This window comes from Myxine glutinosa, chromosome 5, assembly GCF_964187855.1.
Source record: "Myxine glutinosa chromosome 5, kmMyxGlut1.1, whole genome shotgun sequence".
Taxonomy (NCBI): domain Eukaryota; kingdom Metazoa; phylum Chordata; class Myxini; order Myxiniformes; family Myxinidae; genus Myxine; species Myxine glutinosa.
In genome coordinates, this window is record NC_136265.1 from 177,768,550 (window position 1) to 177,784,965 (window position 16,416).

General features: G+C 46.4%; 1 protein-coding gene across 4 annotated transcripts in view; it reads right to left on the bottom strand.

Annotated features, from left to right (window-relative positions):
- GNAS (GNAS complex locus) overlaps positions 1-16,416 on the bottom strand; it is a 43,743-nt gene that overhangs the window by 17,581 nt on the left and 9,746 nt on the right. For all 4 annotated transcript variants that reach the window (XM_078779156.1, XM_078779157.1, XM_078779158.1 and 1 more), the window contains 3 exons: positions 14,314-14,368; positions 14,059-14,178; positions 8,328-8,425 (listed from right to left, as the gene is read on the bottom strand). In XM_078779156.1, coding sequence (XP_078635282.1) covers positions 8,328-8,425; positions 14,059-14,178; positions 14,314-14,368 — 273 coding nt within the window. The remainder of the gene's footprint in view (positions 1-8,327; positions 8,426-14,058; positions 14,179-14,313; positions 14,369-16,416) is intronic.

The following is a 16,416-nucleotide window of genomic DNA, read 5'->3' on the forward strand; positions in this document are numbered from 1 at the left end:
GTTGACCTTTGACCCCCACTGTAACCCCTTAATTATATATAATAACATTGACCCAACGGGTCATGGGTCGTCTAGTATATATATATATACACACACACACACACACACACACACACACACACACACACACACACACACACACACACACACACACACACACACACACACGGGGTCACCCGTGGGAATCCCACGGGCATCGACGTGTGTGACATTTGGATTTTCATTTAGTTACTGCACATTCGGTTTTACAAAATGGTTACTGGCAATTTATCAGATGCACAAATGATGTAATCTACACAATGTATTTACTTCTGATAACATGTGAATGCATGTGCGCGCACACACACACGCACGCACAGGGGAGTGGGTCACACACACACGGAAACTCGTGCGAAAACAAACAAAAAATTTTTTAAAATAAAGATTTCACGATTTTAGTTCCGGTAGCTATATTTTCTTTGGGCAGTGTATAATCACACCGACCCAAACAGGCATTATCTCGTTTCCTTTGCTTGAGTTGTTCAAAAAGTAATTCATGATCGAAGACGTGTTGATCGAGTCTTACAATGCACATCCGATCATACAGCCATACAGCCATACAGCCATACAGAGCATACAGAGGCTGATCGTAGGCCGATAGAGCCCATGACTCTTCTTCATTTTTAAACTTGAATGTATCGATAACTTTTCGCTTTACAAAGTAAATATAGATTAAAAGCAATATTGTATTCCATAGTTAGTTTACATTACTATGTACATTTTTGAAGTACTGTATTGTTTAGTTCCATGGTTGGAAAAGAGTTGACTCACTTTAAATAAACTCTGTATATACACCCCAGGGATATGGAAAAATATAATTAGACTTTGGTTCGATCCCGAACTTCAGTATTCAGTCGCTGTACTTTTACTGAATATGAATATAAATAACGAAGTCCTGGGAATGTTCTCTCCTCTGTCATTCTCCTCTCTCCTTCCCTGTGCTGACATAGTCAACACATCCAAAACGGCTGTTGGAATACATGTCGCCGATTTTCTCAACTTTAGCTGAAACTGAGACTTGAACCATCCCAGCGACTTTGATGGTGAATTAGTCGAGATAAAGCCGTGAGGGAGACTCAATGAATGGCCTTTATGTTACAGGCCTTTTAAAATGCATTTTGTTCTATAAACGATAACTTTAATCGAATTTTCTTCCCATTTTTTTGAAACCAAGTCTAAAACCATGTTAGCAACTGTGAAAAATGAAATGCGATATATCGAATTGGAGTTGAAATAAACCTGTGAGAGAGAGCAAGACACCACGGGCCTAACTAAAGAGGCCTCAAAGCTATGCGAGGAAAGAAAATGGTGGATATTTGATTTTGAATTGAAGCCTCTTCCAGAATGGGTGGAGCTACTCCCTCAACGGAGGAGGCCACACCCCTGGACAGACTTGCAGACAGACTCGCAGACAGACTCACCGACGGAGAATATAATATAGATAGATTGGTTGGTTGCGTTTGTTATTCTGCCTGTTTCACAGACAGACAGAATCACCTACAGAGAATGTTATATGGACTAGTGCGGTCACCCGTGGGAATCCCATGGGCATGGACGTGTGTGACATTTGGCCATCTTCATTTAGATGCTGCACATTCAGTTTTACAAAATGGTTACTGGCAATTTATCAGATTCACTGGGACACACATGGGGGAGTGTGTCACATTGATTAGTCGATTATTAGATTAGTCACATTGAGTGGGTCATGGGGACCGCAAGAAGATTGTCATGGGGACCGCAAGGCTAACCCCCGCTCTAGCAGGGAAAATGGCCTTTAAATGCATGTTGTTTTGTTGTTGAATGGGTCACATTAAAAGTAATTTATGATCAAGACATGTTGATTCAGTCATAAAATGCACATCAGAGGCCGATCGTCGGCCAATGGAGCCATGACTTCTTCATTTTTAAACTTGAAAGTATCGAAAACCTTTCGTTTTACAAAGTAAAAATAGATTAAAACCAAAGCTTAGCAATAAATATTGTATTCCATAGTTAGTTCACATTACTATGTACATTTTTGAAGAACTATATTGTTTAATTCCATGGTTTTTTAAATATATATACTGAATCGAGGCTCTCACAAACACAACACCTGAGAGCAGGGAGAAGTGCGGGAGGGAGAGGGCTTGGGGGGAGGAGGTGTGGGAAGGGGGGGGGGGGGCGGTGGGAGAAGTATAAAACACATTGACACCAAGGACTTCCAGGACAGTTGTTGGTATTTCAAAAAAGTGGTTTTGTGGTGAAATTAGCGGGGGTAGAAAAGATCAAGGTTTTAGATGGGGGAAGATAAGAGATGGTGGTGAACAGCTGTTTAAAAGACCTGGAGGGTGGAGTGGGATTGAAGAGAGCGAGGGAGTTTGTTCCAGAGGCGGGAGAAAAGAGGAATGAAGGAGTGAAGGTGAGCAGAGAGTCTTGATTTTGGCAGTTTAACCATAAGAGGGTTGCAGGCAGATCTTGTGCGACCTGTAGGAATATTTGGGGGACAGAGCCCAGAGAAAGCTGGGGGGGGGGGCAAGGCCAGAGAGGAGTCGGTAGAAGACGGAAAGACCACCAACCTGCCTGCGGTGAGTGAGTGAAAGGCCCTTGGAGTTAGCTTCATCGCGGGAGATTCCAATGATTCTGAAAGCTTTGGTTTCAACAGCGTGAAGACGAGCTAGGTGTGAGGCAGGAGCACCAGCCCAGAGGGGAGAGCAGTACTCCATTGAGCTGCGATGAAAGCCTTGTATGTGGTGAGGAGCTCAGGTGTGCCAAGGAAGGACTTCGCACGACGGAGGATGCCAAATCGGCGACTGGCTTTGGAGGCCAGATTTGAAATGTGGTTTTCCCAGGAAAGATCATGGCAGATAGTGAGACCCAAAAGCTTCAGTGACAGAACTTCTTGGGGAGGATTATTCAGAAAGTGGATGGGAGGGTTGTCCAGTCGGTCTTTTCGGAGAGACATCGTAAGAGTGTGAGATTTGTCAGGATTGAAAGACATGTTCCACTTGTTTGCCCAGTCTGTGATTTTGTCCAGGTCTGCAGAGAGTGAGGAGGCTGCAGACTGCCGATCTGAGGGATGAGGAATGGAGCGACAGAGAGTAGAGTCATCAGCAAAGAGATAGAGAGGATTTTCAAGAGAGTCAAAGAGATCATTGATGAAGACCAGAAAAAGCACAAGGCCCAGAACACTGCCTTGGGCAACTCCAGCCTGAACAGGAAGGGGGAGAGAGAAATCCATTCAGGGCTACACGTTGACTACGACCAGAGAGGAAGTCCGCAAGCCATGCGTGGAGATTTCCTTGGATACCATAAGAGTAGAGTTTGGTGAGCAGAGCGGGGTGCCAGACCGTATCGAAGGCACATATGTCAAGGGAGACCGCTCTGATTTCCTGTTTGGCATTGAGGACCTCTATCCATTGTTGAGACAGCAGAAGCAGCATGTTCAGAGTAGAGTGACCTGGTCTGAAACCAAATTGATGATCAGAGCAGAGCCAAAGCCATTGGAGAAGAGGAAGGATTTGATAACCAAAGCAATGATGGATTCCATGTCCTTGCTGATGATTGGGAGCAGGATGATTGGTCTGTCGTTGCAAGGATCTGTTTTTGCACCTTTTTTGTGTAAAGCGGTAATGTGGGCTGATTTCTAAGATGGCAGATGACCTTGAGCAAAAGAGAGGGTGAAGAGAACAGAGAGGATGTGAAAGAGCGGAAGAGCAGGATTTTAGGACCCGTGGGCTGATGCCGTCTGGTCCAGTTGCAGAATCAGAGTCGAGGTTTGACAAAAACTTCTCCACCTTGTCAGGAGAGAAGGACACAGAGTCCAGGAGCAGTTGGGTTCGACTGGGTAAGGTGGGAACAGAGAGAGATGGGTTTGGGACACAAGATTTTGAGGCAAACACAGAGTTGAGGCATTCGGCTTTGTCACGTGTGGTGTCAACTGTGTAGCCATTTGAGGTAAGGGAGCGGGAAGAAACACCAGAAGCAGATTTGACCAGATGCCACCACGATTTGGAGGAAGGAGACAGGTTTGAGAGCTCAGTCGTGAGAGCAGGGTGATAGTGCTTCCTGGCTCTCCTGAGGGTACACTTGTTCCGAGCTTGGTGTAAGGAACTGAGATTGCCTTCAGTTGGATTTGCCTTCCAAGAGGCAAAGACAAGTTGTTTCAGGGCAATTGCCTCACCACAAGATTCAATACCATGGACGGGAGGAAGGGTAAGACAACTGAAGACGAGATGGGATAAATCTGTGCATGAGAGAGATCAGTTTGCTTTGTAAGAATTCCCAGGAAAAATTGATGTCAGAGGCAGTAGAGATGGGAGACCAGTCCAGATAATTGATGGCTGCTTGAAGACCGTGCCAGTCGGCTTGAGTGAAATGCCAGACTCGTCGATGCTGAAGAGGCTCTCTGAGGATGGCGAGAGAGAGATCCACTTTAACAAGCACATCAGAAGAACCGATTGGAGCAGAAGAAGAGCAGCAGACATTTGCAGGGAAGTTTGTCATAACCAAGCCTAGAAGAGAAGATGCTCCGTAGAGAAGATCTGAGATCCGGGTTGGGAAATTGATAGATTGCATCAGTCCCAATGAGTCGCAGAAGTCCTTTGCTGAGATGCCAGGGCTGGTGAGAGGTACCCATATCCAGCCAGGTGGTATGATGACAGAGGAAGTCGCCACATACGAGGATGCGAGAGTTGGGATGAGTGGATAGAAGTTGGTCCATGTTGTCAGACAGCGAAATGTAAATGGAGTCATCAAAAATGATCAAAGTCATCAAAATGTAAATGGAATGTATAAAGTCGACTTGAAAATTTAGCAGCATTTACACATTGAGTCACTAAATAGGGAAACCAACCATTTTTGAAGTTAAAAGGTGAAAGGTCAATTCAAGGTCAAACTTCTAAAACCATCCATTTTAATCTGAAAAATCATCACTTTTCATCCTATTGACAAGAACTTTGATGAAGATCTTCAATTTTAATTTTTATGAAATGGACAAATTGCTCCATTTATATAATAAGATTACTTAGTAAAAGTACAGTGAGTGAATACTGAAATTAGGGATCGAACTGTAGTATAATTATTTTTTTTCATGTTCCCGGTGTGTACAGTATATACAGAGTTTATTAGGCAAGTTCACACTTTTCCAAACAATATGTAATTAAACAATACAATGCCATACTTTGAAAAATGTACATAATAATCTAAACTAACTATGGAATACAATATTTATTAAATAATAACGTTTGGTTTTAATCAATGTTTAATTAGAAAAGGAAGTGTATTCGATGCCGTAACGAAAATAGTAATTTTGGTTTTGGCCGGACGGAAGGGTGTAACGTAATACCCTTATACACCGCCCATAAAAGTTCTCCCGGACGGAAGAGTGTAACGTAATACTCTTATACACCGCCCATAAAAGTTCTCCCAGGGACTTTTCCATTTGAGCTGTATTCTTCAGATAGTCGGCACAATAAAAATTGTATTTCTTAAATACTTTGCACGTGGGGAGAAGGGCGAAGCTTCGTTTACGTGTCGCCACTTAATCGTGGTAACGATAATTACACGCCGCGTTTGTAAATGCAATTTGAATTTCCAAAATGAATAAAAGAATGAGGGAACAGAACGAGACCGCCAATCAACGCTAACCCAGACTTGCACGGGATGCTGACATTGGAGGGTAATGTGTACTCAACAAGCATATACAAGAGCAGCTGTAATGAATCCGGATGAAGTATCGGATAATATTGTTGAAGATCATCATTGCGGTCGGAGTTGGAAAGGAGTGAGGGGAGAGGAGTAAACGGCAGAGGAGTGAGGAGGAGTTGGAAAGGAGTGAGGGGAAAGGAGTAAAGGGAAGAGGAGTGAGGAGGAGTTGGAAAGGAGTGGGGGGAGAGGAGCAAAGCGAAGAGAGGAGTTGGAAAGGGGTGAGGCCGTGAGAGGGAAAGGAGTAAAGGGAAGAGAGGAGTGACGAAGAGTTGCAAAGGAGTGAGGGGAGAGGAGTAAGGAGGAGTTGGAAAGGAGTGAGGGGAGAGGAGTAAAGGGAAGAGAGGAGTTGGAAAGTGGTGAGGACGTGAGAGGGAAAGGAGTAAAGGGAAGAGAGGAGTGACGAAGAGTTGCAAAGGAGTGAGGGGAGAGGAGTAAGGAGGAGTTGGAAAGGAGGGGAGAGGAGTAAAGGGAAGAGAGGAGTGACGAAGAGTTGCAAAGGAGTGAGGGGAGAGGAGTAAGGAGGAGTTGGAAAGGAGTGAGGGGAGAGGAGTAAAGGGAAGAGAGGAGTGACGAAGAGTTGCAAAGGAGTGAGGGGAGAGGAGTAAGGAGGAGTTGGAAAGGAGTGAGGGGAGAGGAGTAAAGGGAAGAGAGGAGTGACGAAGAGTTGCAAAGGAGTGAGGGGAGAGGAGTAAGGAGGAGTTGGAAAGGAGTGAGGGGAGAGGAGTAAAGGGAAGAGAGGAGTGACGAAGAGTTGCAAAGGAGTGAGGGGAGAGGAGTAAGGAGGAGTTGGAAAGGAGTGAGGGGAGAGGAGTAAAGGGAAGAGAGGAGTGACGAAGAGTTGCAAAGGAGTGAGGGGAGAGGAGTAAGGAGGAGTTGGAAAGGAGTGAGGGGAGAGGAGTAAAGGGAAGAGAGGAGTGACGAAGAGTTGCAAAGGAGTGAGGGGAGAGGAGTAAGGAGGAGTTGGAAAGGAGTGAGGGGAGAGGAGTAAAGGGAAGAGAGGAGTGACGAAGAGTTGCAAAGGAGTGAGGGGAGAGGAGTAAGGAGGAGTTGCAAAGGAGTGAGGGGAGAGGAGTAAAGAGGAGTTGGAAAGGAGTGAGGGGAGAGGAGTAAAGGGAAGAGGAGTGAGGAGGAGTTGGAGATGAATGAGGGGAGATCGAGGGGAGTGGAGTGGGGGGGGGGGGAGTGGAGTGGGGGGGGGGGGGAGTGGGGGGGGGGGGAGTGGGGGGGGGGGAGGGGAGGGGAGGGGATGGAGAGGGTTAGGGTTGTTAGGGTTAGGGAGATCCGGATATGGCTCGTGGGACTTTTAAAGTGATTCTTCACCATTGAGAGATCCGGCGAAAAGCGATTATACAACATGATATTTAACAAAAGTTATGGATGACTTATGACAACTCGGTGAATGAGTTGGTTCGGTGACAAGAACAAGCCGATTAGATTTTGGTTGAGGTCCGAATCCACATCCCGCCTATCATTTGGGATACAAAACAAACTATTAGTCAGCTTCACTATGTGAGTCAGTTCACTTCACTTCACTTCACCAAAAATCAATGTTTACATTTGCACAGATACCTGCATGGCCGCCATTTTGGATTTTGAAAATGACCGCCATAAAATACATATTTTGCGCGATCTCGGCTTCTAGTCAACCTAGAGACTTAATTAAATATGGTAATCCTATGTTTTCTGGGTCAAGGAATCCAATAAAGGCCTCAAAATAGTGCTCAGGATTATAGAAAAGCAACAAACAAAGGTAATTGAAAACCATTGTCTTTATATTTGTGATATAACTGTATTACATAATACATGATATTGCAAGTCCTTTGAAGTTATAGGTTGTTATAGGAAGTTATAGGTAGTATCAGATTGAACTATAAGTCCTATACACAGGATCTACGAGGTCTATACCGTTCAGGAATATGCTTTTACAGATCTTCATCACTGTCCTGAGTGTCATTTTCGCAAAGGTGTCTACGCAAATGTAAACATTACTTTTTGGGTTCAGCATGCTCTGAATATTCCAAAAATGTATAGTTTTGCTCATCTACCAAAATTTTGAACGATAAAACAGTGAACCTGACTATATTCAGCCGGGCGGAAGGTTGCATTCTACCGAGCGCCGTTATAGTTTGGTGCATGCACCCCTTCAGTTCTCAGAATATTTTCTTGCACCCCTTGTCAAAAATCAATGACTGAGGTCAGGTCTTAGAATCAAAAGACTTGGCATTAGATTCTTTAACACTCCTTTACTAACTCAGTAATTGAACCGGCTGGCATGTTTCACACCCACAGAAATGACGTTTTCCACCCCAGGTTGAGAAACACTGGATTCAGCAGATATCTGGGAAGGTTGACGTGTTTGAGCGACCGGCTTGGGAAGGTCTGTGTTGTTGGTTCATACATGGAGCAAGTGTTCACTGAAGCGATTGCCCAGTTTTAATAACAAATAGACAATACCCAAAAACAGGAATCTGGCTCCAGCATCAATCTGCCAACATCATAGGCCTTCATGTTACATACTTACCCACTTCCACCTCTCCACCTTCCCACACTCAGACTCACTCCCACACATTCCAATGTCAATCCGATGTTTTTCAAACACTTACTATTGGGCGCAGTCACTGAGCTGGTACTCATTGGACCTCTCATAGCATGCCCTCACACCCTCATCCTGCCACAGTGCCTTCACGTGCTCATAAAATTCCTGCAAAAAGTCCAGATCACCGGATACACCGGGTGAAGCAACAGTTATGGATTTGGTAAAGTAAAATAAAATTTGAACTTTAAAACTTAGTAGTTGATCATTAAAAATGCTATCTATCCCTCCACATCTTTTTACAACAATTAAACAAACAAACAAATGGCACAAACGAGTGCAAACGTCCATGATTCCTCTGACACATCATCGACAGAAGCATTGTGCAAAAAATAAACAATATTGATTTGAATAACCTCAAAACAACCACTACCAAGAAGCCCAAATGGATGAATTGTGGAGGTGAGGTCACAAACCGAGGAGACAACAGGCATTTTAAGGCCATTTTACCTGCAAGAGCGGGGGTTAGCCTTGCGGTCCCCATGACAATCTTCTCCATTTTGCCCTATTTTCTGCATCTCCCCTTGTCCGCATTTCTTCTTCGACCATCTTCAGCCAAGTCTTTCTTGGTCTTCCCCGTCCTCGACTTCCTTCCACATTCATTTCCATCACTCTTCTCAACCAGTCACTTTCATCCTTACTCAACACATGACCAAACCATCTCAACCTGTTCCTCTTCACAGCATCAATCACAGGCTCTATTCCCATCATCTTTCGCAATTCATCATTTGTCTCCTCTCTCTCAACGATACTCCGCACATCCACCGAATCATTCGCATTTCCACCCTTTCCAGCCTTCGTTGCTGCTCTACGTTTATTACCCATGTCTCGCTCCCATAAATCATAACACTTCTCACACATGCAGCCTTCACTTTTCCCTTCAGCTTCAACAATACTCCCCTCCTCGTCAGCACGCCACTCAGTTCCCGAAACTTCTTCCATGCACATCTCACTCCAGCAACCGTTGCCGAGTCTGATCCACCTTCTCCATTCAGCATGTCTCCGAGGTAACAAAATGTTTTCACACCTTCCAGCTTTACGCCGTCTCCAAGATCCAACAACATTTCCTCCATCTGCGCACACCTTACACTTGAATGTAGCTGCCACACTGGTTGATGACCCTCTCAAACCACTACGTTTTTGATGAACCCACTCAGCGCACATTGTACATTGAATGGAATTCACTCCGACACCCTTCCTGCACACAGCACACGGCCACTTCCCAGTTCTTTCCACCTCACCACATGCTTTACCACTTGCCATCACCTTCGTTTTTCCGATATTCACCTTCAGACCTTTTGTCTCCATACATTCCTTCCACTTGTTCATCTTCTCTTTCAGTCCATCCATACTTTCCGCAATCTACTCCAGCCAGATCATCTGCAAACAACAACTCCCACGGTAAACCCTCCTTTACGTTCTGAGCCAGCACCTCCATCACAGCTACAAATAGTAGTGGACTTAGTACCGACCCCTGATGCACTCCCACCTTCACCTCAAACTCACCACTGTTCCCGTCCTTCGTCCTTACAGCTGTGCGCGCTCTTTTGTACATTGCCATCACTACTCTGATCAACCATTCCTCCACTCCTAATTTCCTCAATGCCCATGCCACTACTTCACGTGGAACCCTATCGAATGCTTTCTCCAGATCAACAAACCCAAGAAACAACTTATTCCTCTTCTCCATGTACTGCTCCTGCAACTGCCTCAATAAAAAGCACGTCTGTCGTTCCTCTTCCTGGCATAAATCCAAACTGCATTTCGTCAATCTTCACTTTCTTCCTTATCCTCCTCTCCAACACCCTTTCCAATACCTTCATTCCATGCTCCAATAACTTTATCGCTTGATACGAGCCACAGTCCAGAGGGTCACCTTTCCCCTTCCCTTGTATAGGGGGACGAGGGTACTCAGTTCCCAATCCACTGGAATGCGGCCTTCTTTCACCACCAGATTGCAGATCTCTGTCATTCTCTTCACACCCCAATTTCCCACTGCCTTCAACATATCTCCCACAACTCCCGTCGACCCTCCCGCTTTTCTACTCTTCATTGCTTTTATCGCTTCCTCAAGTTCCTTCTCGGTTATCTTCTCTGCCGGTCCTAAAACTGGGTTACTCTCCATGTTGCCATCCCATTCATTCTCTGCATTCAACAGTATTTCAATATATCTCTTCCATCTTCCTTTAATTCCATCTGGGTCCACAATGATTTGTCCCACTTCATCCTTCAAGCAACTCACCCCCATCACATCACACCTCTCTTTCGCTATCTGCTTTGCAATCCTGAATACTGCTTTCTGACCCTCTTCCGAATCCAAGCGTTCTCTGAACATTTTCCTACATGCCTCCTGCGCCTTTGCTTCCTCTTTCTTTGCAGCCTTCTTGGTTGCCTTATAACTTTCATGCTCTGCCTTTTCTGCCCCCATACCCTTCGCCTTCTGCCACTCCTTGAACTTCTTCCTCTTCTCGTCAATCTTCTTTCTAACTTCATCATCCCACCACCATGTTTCCGAGTGCCTCGGTGGTCCTTTTGTCCATCCACATACCTCACCAACGGCTCCCAACAGACTATCTTTCATTGACATCCAACCACTTTCAAGCTCAGCCACATCATCCTCTACCATACTCCGCCTCTCTTTTAATGCCTCCTTCACTGTCACCTCTTTCAACCTCCACACCTTCATTCTCGGTTGGTACTTCACCCGCCGAGCTCTCCTCGCACCTTTCACCCTTATGTCGCAGCCAACCAAGTGGTGCTGTGAAACAGCCCCCCCGCCCCCGGATCACCTTTGTGTCCCTGAGGTGCCCCCTATCTCGCCTACGCACCATCAGGTAGTCAACGGTTGTCGTCGACCCACCTGACGTGTATGTAACAAGCTTATTATCCTCTTTCTGGAACTGAGTATTACAAATCAACAAATCAGCTCCATCAGCAAACTCGAAAAGCCTTTCACCTTCTCCATTTCTCACACCATATCCGTAACCCCCATGAACTCCCTCAAAACCATCCATACTCCTTCCCACATGTCCATTTAGGTGTCCTCCTACCACAACAACTTCCTCATCTTTCACGTTTTCCATCAGCTTCTCTATCGCACACCAGAACTTGTCCTTCTCTTCATCGCTCCGACCAACCTGCGGACCATATCCCGAGATGACGTTCGCAAAGAGCTTTCCAATCATCATTTTCACCATCATCAACCTTTCACTCACTCTAGTCACACTCACCACACTGTCTACAAACTCCTCAGAAAACAGGACACCAACACCATGCACGCCTTCTGGGCACCCTTGCCATACAAACTTGTATTTCTGTCCCTGCCTACCATTCACCATTCTCACACCACTTCCCTTCCATCTCGTCTCCTGCACACAACATATGTCTACTCTTCTTCTGACCAATAATTCCACCACTTCTGATCTCCCTGTCATTGTCCCTACATTCCATGTCCCAAACCTCAGAAACCGATCTCCACGTCGGGCATCAGACGTTTCTTCTTCATAAATGGAGTGATTTCCACCCTTGCTTCGATCGGGTTCCCCACCTTGAGTTTTGACGAGAGGGAGTGGGGTCCCCCACGGGGTACTTCGGGCGGTACCCTGCCCACATGTAGTTGTAATTGTCATGGTTGTCTTTTTAAGGCAATGCTTTTAAGGCCAGATGCCCTTCCCGACGCCAACCCTTTGTCGCCTCTTATGACACGCAGGGATACGGTGTACCTATTCTAAACTGGGGTACACACCAGGTTCACAAAAGTGTAGGGTGTGCACAGAGGGAGCTGCAGATGGAGGAAATGTTGAGTTGGATCTTGGAGACGGCGTGAAGCTGGAAGGTGTGAAAACATTTTGTTGCCTCGGAGACATGCTGAATGGAGAAGGTGGATCAGACTCGGCAACGGTTGCTCGAGTGAGATGTGCGTGGAAGAAGTTTCGGGAACTGAGTGGCGTGCTGACGAGGAGGGGAGCGTCGTTGAACCTGAAGAGAAAGGTGTATGCTGCATGTGTGAGAAGTGTTATGATTTATGGGAGCGAGACATGGGTAATGAACATAGAGCAGCAACGAAGGCTGGAAAGGGTGGAAATGCGAATGGTTCGGTGGATGTGTGGAGTATCGTTGAGAGAGAGGAAGACAAATGATGAATTGTGAAAGATGATGGGAATAGAGCCTGTGATGGATGCTGTAAAGAGAAACAGGTTGAGATTGTTTGGTCATGTGTTGAGGAAGGATAAAAGTGACTGGTTGAGAAGAGTGATGGAAATGAATGTGGAAGGAAGTCGAGGACGGGGAAAACCGAGAAAGACTTGGCTAAAGATGGTGGAAAAAATGCGGGAAAGGGGGTTAACAAGGGGAGATGCAAAATGGAGAAGATTATCATGGGGACCGCAAGGCTAACCCCCGCTCCAGCAGGGAAAATGGCCTTAAAATGCCTGTTGTTGTGTTGTGTTGTTCCCAGTCTTACTAATGGCAACCTCATGCCTTTTCATGCGATTGAAGAGTGAATTACATGACAGTTCACAAACCGAGTAGGGTGTTTCATAAAAACACAACCCTGTTAAAGTTAAGTGTAATTTTTATTTTTTTAATGCATTGCAAGATGCATTGTTCGGAGGGAAAAAAAACTGCAAACTTCAGTCAGTGATAATTTTTAAGATGGTGTGGACAAATGAACAAAGAATCTTTATTATTAAGTCTTATTTTGCCACAGAGTCATTGAAACAGACTCAAACATGATTGAAAAAAAGTTAGAGAGCAGATAAGTCTGCTATTTTCGATTGATAGAGGTTTCATCAAGTTCCACGGGACAGTGCAAAATCTCAATTGCTCAAAGTTTGGTCCCCCGAGGACTGCAAATCACGAGAAAATATTGAAGCGGTTGAATGGAGCAGTTTTGAGGAACCCCTGGAAATCGCTGCGTCGCTGATCTCAAGAATTGAACTCAAAACTAAAAATGTACCAAAACAAGTCGCATACAAGTGAAGCAAAAACTACCAGACAATGATGAACAACTTTGTGTGACGATGTATGAATGCTTGGAGCAAAAATGCGGAGGGATCTACATTTTCTGAGTTACGTGTGGTTTTCTGACGAGGCTCACTTTCTTTTAAGTGGTCATGTTAACTCCGAAAACAACTTGTTTTGAGGTTCTACTTCTCATGATGGTGTTATTGAAATACCATTGCATAGCCAGCAATGCACTGCATTGGTTGCCAGAAGCAAATCTGGCATCATTGGGCCTCTCTGGTTTCAATATGAAGAAGGGAAATCGGAAACCGTAACCACTGAACGGTACTTGAATGGTACACATCGACAGGGCAGTGCAGTGGTTTCAGCAAGATGGGGTCGCACCTCATACTTTCAACAGATCAACACAGATGGCTACAAACAGAAATTCAGTGATGAAATTGTCTCTGGAAGGACAGATGTTGAATGGGCACCCCATTCTCCGGACCTCAACTCACCTGACTTCTATCTTTGGGGTTACCTGCAGGGAGAACGTAGCTACCTGTGGGGAGAACATAGCTACCTGTGGGGAGAACATAGCTACCTGTGGGGAGAACATAGCTACCTGTGGGGAGAACACACATGGATGGACCATAGGTGCATTTTATTGACTTTTCCAAAAATGCCGAGCGAGACGATTCGTAAATGATCAGATCCAGCAATTCTGAGCTTTCACTGGAAGATGCTCAGTGTGGAAGCAAATGTAGGTTCGGCAAACTGGAGGTATTTGTACTCACCCAAAGAAAGTCAAAGTCCTGCTGAGTGGCGGTGCTCTGCATGTACTCCACGTGTGTCTGGTTCGCTGGGTTGGCCAGGGGGACGGGTGGGGTCAGGGTCGCCATGGCAGTGGTTATGTTCTATGAAAATGGAAGAGAAAGCAGTTGGCGGTTTACACGGAGCCCAGCAAGAAGCAAATAAATGAGGGGTAAGAGTGGTCGAGAACACCGGTGGGTATTGATGTCTTTGGAACATAAACCAGGTGACCGACGTACCACGACTGCATCTCTAATGTTCCGCTTGATATCTTGAACCTTTTGTTGCTTCTCCCTGAAAACAATTTACAAAACAGACTTTAAATTTCTCACTTCCAGCATAAAAATATATTTGGGAACTGAGCAGGCTCAAATTGTCATAATGGGATTGCTTGTGATAATTGGTTCAGGAGAAGCCATTTATCTATCACATGAGCACACGGAGGAGGAGAGCAAGAGGAAGAATGAGAACATTCACATGAGAAGAGGAGAGGGAGGGAAGAGGATGCAATTCATTTTACAGTTAGGGTCACAAAGGAAATCACGGGACGGGGTCCGGGTCACAGGACGGGGTCCGGGTCACGGGACGGGGTCCGGGTCACGGGACGGGGTCGGGACAGGCTTCGGGGTTCGGGTCATGGGGCAGGGTTTGGGGTTCGGGTCACGGGACAGGGTTCGGGTTACGGGAGGGGGAGGAGACATGGGAACAAGGGAAGGCGACAAGGGATGGGGGTGGGGGAGGGGAGTAGTTCCACATTGGGTGGGTAGGGCGGGGCAGACATGGTGCGTAGTGGAGTGGACATGGGGAGGGATGGGATGGATATGGGGTGGGCACGGAGCCGATTCTGTTAATGATACATGCATCCAACCTGTTCTGTCGCTCGCAGCAACAGTAAAAAGGGGTAGGGATTTGAGAGGAGGACAGAGGTCGCAAGCCTAACTATTTACCTTTTAGCTTTAATAACATCTTTGGCTTGAACGCCCGAGTTAGTGATAACACTGATGTGATAAGCTCAGTCAATTACTGAACTGGAAAATGAAAATAAAAAAGGGAATTTAAAACCAAGTGTGGTGATTATACATTCCAATTTCTTTCAAAAACTTGCTATGTGTGTCTAGTGTGTCCAAACAAAAAGGTGTGTAATACAGGTGGAATCTAACTCAAATGTAAAAGGACACGTCCACAATTAACGAGAGGGATGACAGAGGACTTGGTGGGATTTCAAGCACTATAAAAGGAACAAGGATCAGCTGGAAGTGAAAACATCTCCAATACTTTCGTCCAGTTCCATCCATGTACAAGATCCCCATGATAGTTCAGGAGAGGTCTCTGGTTGGGTACGATGTCTCGACTTTCTATAGTTCAATCTTGAATTGACAAACCCTCTCTCTTCATCCATTTTGTTTTTGAGTTCAGAGGTTGGTTCCTCCATCGGTTTGTCCAATGTGCATCGATTATGATCATTTCTGTCTATCACATCGCAACAGAGGACCTGTTACACTCGATGAGTTTGTTCAATGGGAGGACATGGAGCCAGGTATCTGTGAATGGGACATTGGGAGGAAGAAGATGGAAAAATGGGAATACTGTAGGAGCTATGCTCCAACGTAAATCGAAAGAATGGACGCGACAAAAAGCTGGAATTCGTCCGAGTTTCTTTCTTGTGTCAAATCAACTCGGGTACTCTGAAAAGCCCGTTTATCGGGCAGAAATATATATACACATTATCCCGGAGGGTTTGCCCGGGAAAGGCGAGAGGGGGCGTGCCCGGGCGTCCTGGACGAGGCCTCGCAAGTCGAGAGTGGGCATGCCCGGGCGTCCCGGACGAGGCCTGGCAAGTCGAGAGCGGGCATGCTCGGGCGCGCCTGGGCGTCCCGGACGAGGCCTGGCAAGTCGAGAGCGGGCATGCCCAGGCGTCCTGGGCGAGCCCGGCATGGCGATCGCTCCGCGTCCTCGGTAGGTGCAAGGCGATTGTGTATACCCAGCGGTAGCCGCTACACACGTCCCCCCAGAATCGACTTGCACCGGCAGGGTCAATTTAAGGGGGGTCCTGATGACCCGGCCGAAGCGACCCCTGGTGGGTAGTGGGGGGGGGGGGGGGGGGGTCCGGTGTGGTGGTGGGCGGTCGAGTGGGGGGCACCGTGGACGGGGGGGCGGCCTCGCCGCGGCGGAAGGGCCAACCGTGGCGGTTGGTCGATGTCCAAGTGCGCCGGCTTGAAGCGGTCCACCGCAATCCGGTCCGACCTGCCGCCGATGTCGATGACGAACGACTTGTCGTCCCGTCGCAGGACCCGGAAGGGCCCGTCATACGGAGTGGCCCCCGATGTGCGTCATGATGCACA